The following is a 9,816-nucleotide window of genomic DNA, read 5'->3' on the forward strand; positions in this document are numbered from 1 at the left end:
CCAAAATGATGGGGAGGGGGCCAGTCCCCCTATGTCACTCCTGATGGTGTGCGTCTGCGCTGCTTCCCAAGTCCTCCTGGGCCATGCTCAATAGCTCTGCGGACCTGAATGTTGTGATGCAGTGTGTTGACCGCGTGAACGTGCAACTATTGCAGTGTGGATGTCAGCACAAAACTGGGAGTTTTGTGGAACTCCCAGTTCGTCTTTCAGCAGTGTGGCTGTGTCCTTGTAGATTGTCCCCCCAACACCTTTCAGAAGGCCTATCAGAAGCGATGGCTGGGCCCCACCTGCCTCAGCCCCGTATGGCTGCCTGTGGCATGCCGTGGCCCATCACTGACACTGGTGCGCAACTGTATGCAAACTGCTGCATTTGCTGTCATCATATCTGAGCTTCGTACGTGCCTTTCTTCTGCTCACGGGGAGCACTCTGCAGTTTGAGGTTACAGCACTCTGAAACCTATGGCACCCAGGCAAATCCATGCAGGAACGACTCTGGCCCAAGCAAGGCGCAAGCCATACATTGCTTGCCGTGCATATGCAGCTCGCTGTCCAAGTGCACCTCGCAAAATCAGAGAGGGGTCACCAGTGCGCCACCATCAGCGGGCAGCCCAGGCCAGCCTCGCGGCTGGGCTGCTCAAGCCAACCCATGCCCAGCCCAGGCGCAAGGCTGTGGCGCTGCCCGGGCGGCCGCCTGGGCAGTGCAACGCCTGACCGCCGGGGCCAGGCCATGGCCGGCCTGGCCAGGCAGTATGCATGCGTTGCCGACCGGCTAATTGAGGGATAAGCAGGCTTTACCCCTCAATCGACCCAGACTAAAATTGAAAGGAAATGTGTGGGCGTGTTTGTGTGGTTGTGTGTGTGAGGTGTGCAGGACAAGAGGCAATGCAATGCAGGATCAGCGGATGGCTGTTGGAAAAAGTGCGCCACGCTCGTATGCAAGGAGAGAGCTTCATAGACACGACAACTGCGTACTGTGCTCGGGGTATAGCGGAAAGCTGCGATCCCTCCAGGGCAAGCAGAGTGCGCGCATGAAGCTTGCTTGCAGTGCTGCCCAGCACCAGGGGGGGGGGCGCAGCTCATTGCTGTTTGTGCGCCTCCATACCACTGGCAGGCGTGAAAAAGTCATCAAAAAAAACTATCAGTTCAGCCGGGCAGTGCGGGCGTGCGTGCACGAGCCCCAGTCCATCAGCCTGGGGGCTCATGCGTGCAATCAGATGCCCTTTGGCACGAGCACGCGGTCCACGCCGTGGATCACGCTCTGGCCCGCGAATATGTTGATGCGCTGCGCGGTAGCCGCCGGCCCGCCGGTCGGGACCACGACCAGGCGCCCAACCTTGGTATTGGAAGGGGGATCCTCGATTGCCTTGACCTCCACCCTCAGATCTTGCCCCTTGAGGAGCGTCTTCAAGACGTCGCCGTTCTTGAAGCCGACGGGGACGAGCCGCGCCGGGCCCGGGACTATGTGGTAGCCAAGACCCTCCGCACGCGTCGCGTTCTGAGCAAAGACGAGGTCGACAAACTCGGGCCCCAACGCCTGAAATGCGTCGTTCCTGGGGGCAAACACGGTGGCGGCAGTCTTGGGGTCTGCTGCAAGCTTCGACAGCGCCGGCGTGGCCTTGACTAGGTTTTGGAGGACCGAGGTCGAGGCGTAAAAGTCGAGGGCGGCGATGATTGTCGGGAACACGCTGTCCGGCAGGACCACCGCATCAATCTTGTAGACGACGCTGCGGCCCGCATCGATGCCGTCCAAGGTTATTGCAGCCTTGTTCTGGGCGCCCTCGACGGTCAGCTGCCCGGCGGCTCCTGCGCGGCCGAGCCTCAGGTTGCCGCCGGTGAACGGGGCGATCGTGAAAGGCGCAAACTGCTTGAGGCGGTCCGCGGGGTACGCCTCGGGGACGAGGTGGTGGCCGAGGATGGCGTCGAGCAGCGGCTCAAACTTGTAGATCGCGTCCACGCTGGCGAACCCGAGGCTCTTGGCGAACGCCTCGAAGGCCTGGGCCGGCAGGGTGCGTTGTGGGGCGGTGTGGTGGTGGTTGGGGGAGGGGCACAAGATTGGCAGGCTGGGGCGGTGCGGGGTGTACGAGAGTGTGGGGCTTGCAACAATTTGGAAAGATATCTCGGCCGCCCGCTCATCCTCTGGTGGGGCGTTGCACGTTTGGCAAACTCATGGATTGCCCCCACCCCAGCCAGCCGCACGCAGCAAGGCTTCAAGCACGCATCCGAGAGCAGAGGCAGCCTCGGCATCCATGACAAAACCAGCCATGGATTCAGGCAAGTCTGCAAGTGGCATCACCTTGTCGGTCGGCGCGAAGAGCGTGCCCGCGAATGCGGGGTCGTCGAGCTCGTCCAGTATGCCTGTGCTGTTGATCAGCCGCGCGAGCGCCTTGAGGTCGGCGCGGCCCTCGACCGCCTGTGTGACTGACTGGCGGGCGGACGTTTCCAGGTCAGGCACCAGCGGGAAGTCAACGACATGCAGTACGCCCGCGCCGACATGAATGTCCTTCTCAACAATCTGGTGAACGTGGAGGGTGGGTGGTTGACTGAGGTTGGTGTTTTTTTTGGGGGGGGGTTATGCGGTGTTGGAGGCTGGTTGAAGGTGCACACCGGCTGGAGGAGGCGCTAGAGGGCAGGCGGGCATAGGGAGCGTGCGGGGGTTGGGTTTGAAGAGGGAAGAGCGTCTGCACGCGGTAAGCCGGGACCAGTAGGAGGCATCACGCCAGCCTGCAGGGCGAGGGGTGTCTGCAAATTGACACGTCCGCCCTTCTCCCCTCCCTGTCAGTAATCTCCACCCGCATGAGCGCCTGCGCTCACAGATGAGAATCAAGCCCTTGCAAAGCGCGCTTCTAAAGGGCTTGCCAGCAAACTGCCCCCCGTGCCTTGAAGTTGTGGGCTTGCCCCTCCCTCACCGTGCTGCGGTCCTGCAGGCTGAGGGTGCCCCACAGCTCCACGCGGCCGCCCTTGACCCCATGAAAAATCGGCTCCGGCACGCCCCCAATCTTGAGGCTGCTCGCCAGCGGCTGCGAGGCGGACAGGTTGGCCAGCTGCGCATAGCCAAAGGCGGACGGCGTAGAGTGGTACGCCAGAACGAGGCCGATGTCAGCCTTGGTCGCGCCGAACGCGCCGAGGAGGGTCTGGTCTTTCGCAACAAACTTTTTCACGCCCGCATCGTTGGGCGCAAAGTACGTCCCCTGGAATTGGGGGTCTGACGCCTTTGTTTTTGCGGCCGGGTCGTCCTTAAACAGCTGGGCCCACTGCTTGAGGCCCGGCCGCGCCTCAAGCGCGCCCAGGAGCGTCGGGTACACGTCCGAGGGTACGAGGACCTTGTCGATGACGTGGACGACGGCGGTGCCGGACGCCCGGTCGGCCGCGAGCACCTTGGCGCTGTTGGTAGCGCCCTTGACGGTGATGGCCCCGTCGGCGGCCCTGGGGTTGCGGTGTTGGTGGATGCGGTCAGAAGCAGCAATCTGAGGTGAAATGCATCGACTGTACCCAGGGTTTTGGGCAGGTTCTCTAAGACAACCGGGTGAAGATAGGTGGGGGGCATGCGTGCAACCACCTACCAGCAGCAGCAGACCGCCCACCACCCCAATGCGCGCTCGCATGCTCTTGCCTGCTGCAAGGGCCACCCCGGTGGCCCTTGCTGGGCTGGCAGCGCCCGCGCTAAGGTGATTCCGGCAAATGCAGATATGCACGCCGGCAAGAGTGCCCGAGCGCAGCCTCCATATGGGACGGCCGGCGTCAGATGCGCAACCCCCCCTCCTGGCATGTGTGCTGCCCTAACCCGCACCCCACCCACACCCTTCCCCCAAGGCAGGCCCTCACTTGGTGACCGTCAGCGTGGTGCCTTGTATTGTCTTCAGCTGCTGGCCGCTTTTCAGGTTGGCAGCCTTGTAGGCGGCCGTCTCTACAGTGTGGGCGGCGCCCAGCTTGGTCAAGAGGTCAGCATACCTGCGGGGGCGGCGGTGGCAGCAGTGGCATTTCAACAGGGCAAGGCTGACCGGTCTCAGCCCCACAGCATGGCGGCAGCAACCCAGCCCCGATTGGAGGCTGCTAGTGGCCCTTCCGTGCTGTCAGGTTATGGGGTAGGGCCGACACTGCCTGTGGCTGGTCACATCTTGTCTGAGACCGGCGGGCAGCATCAATCCACCTACTTGGGGCTCAAGAAATCCTTTGCGCTCTTCAGGCCATAGACCTTTGCCAGATCCTCAAATGCCTGCAAGGGTTGAGTTCGCAGCAGCAGGGTATTCGGCAACCCATATTGCCCAGTGGGGCAGCATGCAGGCGCGTGCGCCGCTCAAGCCGAGGTGCTTGGGTTGGCAGAGGCTCGCCTGCTGCTTAGATTATGGCTTGAGACCGGCTGGCAGGCCAGTCCCAGCCCCTGCCTGGCAACTCACCGCGTCTGATGGCACGAAAATCGTATCTGTGTCCCCAGGCTTGAATCCGAGGTAGTCACCAATCGCCTTGAAGGTCTGGGTGCTGGGTGCCCCTTGGGCGGCGATACCTGAGCTCACCAGCGAGCGGCGAGGGCGCGGTCAGCAGGACGCGGCGAAGTGCAGACAGGAGATTCCCTGGGTGTAATGCTGGTGATACAGTGGGAGTTCTGGAAGCAGTTTCCCACGATGTCTTGCAGTTGCATCATGTGTTGATGTGTGCATCGGTCAGCAGGCAGTGGGCAGCAGGCCCGCTGAACTTGGGGGCCTTCAGTGCAAGGCAACATAAATGTACTTGTGAAGCTGTGAAGCCCCTTTTGTCACAGGATCGTGCGGGGAGGTCCAACCCGTCGGTGTGCACATCAGTGCGAGTTCGGGAGCAGGTGCAAACACACCCCTTGGTCGAGCGTATCCGAAACTCACCAGCTACACAGCATGCCAGTATCAGTACCGCGAGAGCACCCCGCATTGGCTGCAGGTGTCGTCGAAAGCTGACACTTTGATCTGGTCCTTCGGGCTTGGCGAGCGCGTTTGTGGTGATGGGCTCTGGAAACAACAAATAACAAATAGCAGTGCATATTGCGCCGCGTGGAGGCATAAATCACCCAGTGTCGCATTTGGGGTGAGAGTGAGGTGCTAGTGACATTTAGAAATGCCTTACTACGAAGCAGGCCCACTCTTCTGACCCGGTGAATTTGCAAGTTCTGAGTTACACGTACACAAGCATCATGTGACCATCTTTGCACCTATCATATGCGATGCAAACCCGTGTCTGTTGCACGCACATTGCCGCCGGCCCTGCCTCGGCCACATTGACGTACGCGCCTCCCGTCGATCGCGACACAAACCAAGCGGGCAATGATGTCACCCGCGCGCTCTGGCAACGCGCCGGCCTGTTGTGCGCCGCGGCGTGACTGTGGCCATCAGTAGTTCCAGGAGTCGTGGTGGTGCGCGTCGTATTGATACCTGCGCAAGGCGCCGGGGCACATGGGCAATCACACGCTCCATGTCAAAAACCCGCCCTGCAGAGCGTGCCGGCTCGCAGGCAGCGTGCAGGACCCCCGTGCTGCACGCGTGGCCCCATTGCCGCGACAAACGTCAGTGGTCCCTTCTCACGCACTGCGGTGACGCCATTTATCGTCCGCGCACCAGCCGAGGGAGAGCGGCAGGATGACCAGAAACAGCACGAGCAGCAGGACGTACGACGCGAGGGCGATTGCGCTGCCGATGGCGGCGCGGCGGTCCTTGGGGTCCTTAGTAAAGCAGGGCAGACAGATGCCCAGGATCCAGCAGATCGGAAACATGAAGCCAAGGCCAAAAAGAGCCCTGGGAAGCAAGGTTTGGGGGCAAATAGGGGGCGTTTTCACAAAATGGGACATTATTGAGCCAGCAAAGTAGCCAGGGCCTTGCAATGACGACAGCGGCGGCCGTCTGGTTGACGCGTGCCCCAAACAGCGCGACGCGCTCACCATCCCGCCGAGCAGCAGCTGCAGGGCTGCTGCCGGCCGGCGAGCGGCGTGCTGTGGACAACGACGACGGCGGGGGCAGCGCCAAGCATCGGCCCGCAGGCGCCGGGCGGTGGCAGCGCCGGCTGGAAATAGCCCGGCTGCTGCTGTTGCTGCTGCGGCTGTTGTGGATGGGGATAGAAGGGCGCGGGCTGCTGCTGTGGGTAGTACGTGGGGGCCGCGACCTGCGTCTTATCAACATGCGGGCATGGGCCATGTCAGCTTGGCATGGGCAGTGCCAAGTGGCTGCAGGCTGGCAGACTGGACCAGACTTGCCAGGGTTAAACCCTGGCATCATCGCTGCCAAGATTCATTCACCGTGTCAAGGTCTGCGAGCTATCATAAAGCAGCAAGCGCAGCGCCGCGGCCATTCCTGGGCTATGCTCCTCACAGCATGCGCACTGCGCGCGATATGTAGCCCTGCGCCCCTTGCGACCCGGCCATGCACTCACCACTGGGCTAGCCGCGGGCCCAGTTGGATACGTCTGCGCTGGAGGGGCGTCTGTGTAGGCTGGAGAGGCGGCGCCAGGAACCGCGGGGTAGTGCGCCTGCTCGTGCTGCTCCTGGTACGGAGGGTACGTAGCGCCCGGCACCTGCGAGGGTTGCTGGCCAGCACCCATGGCTTATTTAGCTTCTTCTGGTGTCTTGGGGCGAGCCTGCGTGTCGAGCACACGGGCTGGGCGGTCCTTGATGGTCAAAACAACGCCGCAGCACGGTCTGGATACGCCGATCAATGTCTCGTGAGTTCATTTTACGGCTCTTACGCCAAAGTTGCTCCGTGATCACACCAAGTGAAAGTTAGCTGGCCCGCTTCCCATCTTCCCTCCGCGGGCCGCAAAGTTTCACCATGGCCGTTCTGGGAGTGCTGCTCATGCCTCACAAACGTGAGCGCGTGCTTTCTCGTGAAGTGCTCGATGCCCTCCAGGCCGGCGATGCGCGCGCTGTGTTACTGCTGCCGGATGACACCTCCTCCTGGGCGCAAGCCGATGCCATTCTCCACAAGATGCCCGGTGATCAAGGTGGGTGCAAGCCTTGTTGGTATGTGAAATGCTGACGTCCATGCCGCTCGAGAGTGTGCGCTCCCCTCCTGACGCACACCGGCAAGCAGCAACCACGTCGCCGCCACCCACCCCACTGCACACACCACCTGCAACACCACCTTACGCGCGACTCGCGCCAGGCTTGCTCGAGCGCCTGGAGCAGTTCTCGCACGATCACCCGCACGTCGCGCTGATGGACCCGCCGGCGGCGCAGCGCCGCGCCTCGCGGCGCGACGAAATGCTGTCCGCCCTCCGCGGCCCGGGGCTGCTGCTGACACCGCCGCCGGGCGCGGCGCGCGGGCAGCAGGATGCGGGCCACCTGCACGCCGCCGCGCCGCCGCAGGTAACTCTAAACGCAAGCATGGGCGCGCAGGAGGCGCGTGCGGCGATGGCGGTGGCGGGCGTGGGCTACCCATGCCTCGTGAAGCCCCTGAGCACCGCGCCGGCCGCGCCGCCTGCAGCGGCCCCCACATCACGGCCGATAGCTGCCAGGGTGCCAGACGCTTTGGGAAAAGCTTCGATGACGGCAGCAGCACAGCCGTCGCACGGCGGCCTGGAGGCTAACCACGTCATGGGTGCCCTGTTCTCTGATGTGGGGCTCGAATCGCTCCTCTCCGGCGAGCTGCCGGCGCTCGCGCCGCCAGTGGTGGTGCAGCAGTTTGTGCCGCATGGGGAACGCATCTTCAAGGTGTGCGCTCCATGCACGCCGCCCTTGCTTTGCAGTGACATGCAGCTGCAGCAGCCTGCACATTGTTCACGCGCAGCGCCGTCGCATGCAGACAACTTGCCGATGCATCCACCGCTCTCGCGGTCGCTAGCCGCTCGCATCAAACAGCTCTCACGCCATGCCTCTGGACCCCCTGCCTGGCCCGCCTCCAACTCAACGCCAGGTGTACGTTATTGGACCGCAGAATGTATTGGTTGAGGAACGTGAAACAATCACGCTGCAACAGCTCGAGGCGCTCGCGCAGCATGCTGTGGGGGGCACCAGCGACGGCCCCGTGGGCCTGCTTCAGCTGCCAGGTCGCGCCAGCTCAAAGCCTCGGGCGGCCGCAGGCTGCGGGGGCGCGGCGCCGCCGGTGTGGGCGGTGCGGCGACTTGCAGTGGAGCTCAGCGGCGCTTTGGGGCTGTCACTCTTCAACTTTGACCTGATTGTGCCGCATCCAGGGCTGGGCGGCCGCCAGCCCTGGGGAGCGGGCGTGGACCCGGTGGCGGCACGCGGCAGCGGCATGCAGCAGCAGCAGCAGCAGCAGCAGCAGCAGCAGCAGCAGCAGCAGCAGCAGCAGCAGCAGCAGCAGGCTGCGGGTTTGCGCGCTGCCGGGCAGCTGCCCTTTCGGTGCCCGGGGGTTACCACGGGTGACGCAGTGACATGGACATCCAGGGAGCTGCTGGTCGTCGATGTGAATTTCTTTCCAGGGTTCGACAAGGTCCCGGGTGCGCAGGCGCTGCTGGGGTCGCACCTCGCTGCCGTCGCCCGTGGCGCAGCAGCGGCGCGCGCCGCCGCCGCGGGCGCGGAAGGTGCTGCCGTCGGTCGGCGAGAGCGGGCCGCGGCGGCGGCTTCCCGCTGACGCTCAGGGGAGGCTCGCCAGGCTGGCTCTCGCGCCGTCCCCTGGTCCAAGATGCTGTTGAGCATGCACATAGTGGGTTGTGAGATTGATGTTTGAGCTACAACTTGCCATGCGCTCCTGAGGCAGCTTGGTGAGCGTCGGTCGGGTACAGTATGCATGAGGGTGAGGAGTACTCACTCTGCTGGTATTGGGGATCGACCAGATTGGCACGTGCACGGCTCGTTGCAGTGGATATTGGGATTCAATTGCTCATACAAATTGTTCAGCGCATTGTCCACCCGCAGTCTCCGCCTTGATGCGCGGCTCTGCGGAAAGCTAATCACCGCACCACCTTGCGCTGCAGCTGGCTCACATTCAGTCTTCCGTTCCATTCGCTTGGTGCTATCCCCTTCTTATTGCGACCAGGGGATCTACAGTATACCACCGTCGGTTGTCACAGCAACCCGAGGACGGACGCGCGGCTGGCACCAGGTGAGACGCCACACGGGCTTGCTGATTATCGATGTATCAAATCTACATAAGCCCATATCAATATAGGACCGGTCACCCGGGCTCGGATGGTCGAGCGGGCAGCATCCTCCCCGTGCACTAGTGCACTGGCTTGCGCAATCGAGGGCGTTGGACTTCGCGAGAGTGGCAAAAACTAATTCAATAATCGTATCAAAGAAACCGACCGCTTTGCCACGCCCGCCGCTTCACACCACCGCGAGCGCCCAGGCGTGGAGTCGCGCAGCGGGGCGACGCGGTCCCGCCGCCAGCAGTTTTTTTCGTTTTGCCGCTAGCAGCGGCGGCAAAAGGCGCGTGGCGGCAGACCACGGAGCCACTACAAGGGTAGCTCGTGCCAGGAGGCCCCGGTCAGGGGTCCTGAGGCGCCGCAGCCATGGCGGGCGACCCCATAGCCCCCACCGCCACCGGCGCATGGGGGCAGACAGCCATCATCCCTCTATGGGTCCCCGTGGTCGTCTTTGCGCACGTCTTTGCGGCCTTTTGGCTGCTGAAGACATGGATGCTGAACGCCCCGGCGGTGCAGCGGAAGGTGCGCCAGGAGGGGCGCGCGATGTCGAAGCTCGCGAAGCAGGCGTCCCAGAAGCTCAGGGCGGGCCTGAAGCAGGGCTCCGCCGCGGGCGCCACGGTCGCGGCCGGCAAGGCGGGGCGGACGGAGTCTCTGGATGACGCCGCCGGCAACGGCGCCGCAGCAGGCGACCAGGTTGCCATACAGGTGGGCAGGTCTCAAGGGGCGTTGGGAGGGGGTTGAGGGGGCGGTTATCTGGGG

At 63.3% G+C, this 9,816-nt stretch overlaps 2 protein-coding genes across 2 annotated transcripts; one reads left to right on the plus strand and one right to left on the minus strand.

Annotated features, from left to right (window-relative positions):
* Positions 1–1,210: 1,210 nt before the first annotated feature.
* On the minus strand, positions 1,211–5,734 carry MNEG_7905 (hypothetical protein; the record flags this gene model as incomplete). The annotated part of the gene is made up of 7 exons (XM_014043622.1): positions 1,211–1,993; positions 2,294–2,512; positions 2,907–3,423; positions 3,823–3,948; positions 4,152–4,213; positions 4,395–4,501; positions 5,551–5,734. The coding sequence occupies 7 exons, from the start codon at positions 5,732–5,734 to the stop codon at positions 1,211–1,213; spliced, it is 1,998 nt and encodes a 665-aa protein (XP_013899076.1).
* A 3,689-nt stretch (positions 5,735–9,423) lies between these two features.
* On the plus strand, positions 9,424–9,762 carry MNEG_7906 (hypothetical protein; the record flags this gene model as incomplete). Its single annotated transcript, XM_014043623.1, has 1 exon — positions 9,424–9,762. A coding segment is annotated over one exon (339 nt), but the record flags the coding sequence as incomplete, so codon positions are not given.
* Between the last annotated feature and the right edge of the window lie 54 nt (positions 9,763–9,816).

This window comes from Monoraphidium neglectum (assembly GCF_000611645.1).
Source record: "Monoraphidium neglectum strain SAG 48.87 unplaced genomic scaffold scaffold01445, whole genome shotgun sequence".
NCBI classification, from domain to species: domain Eukaryota; kingdom Viridiplantae; phylum Chlorophyta; class Chlorophyceae; order Sphaeropleales; family Selenastraceae; genus Monoraphidium; species Monoraphidium neglectum.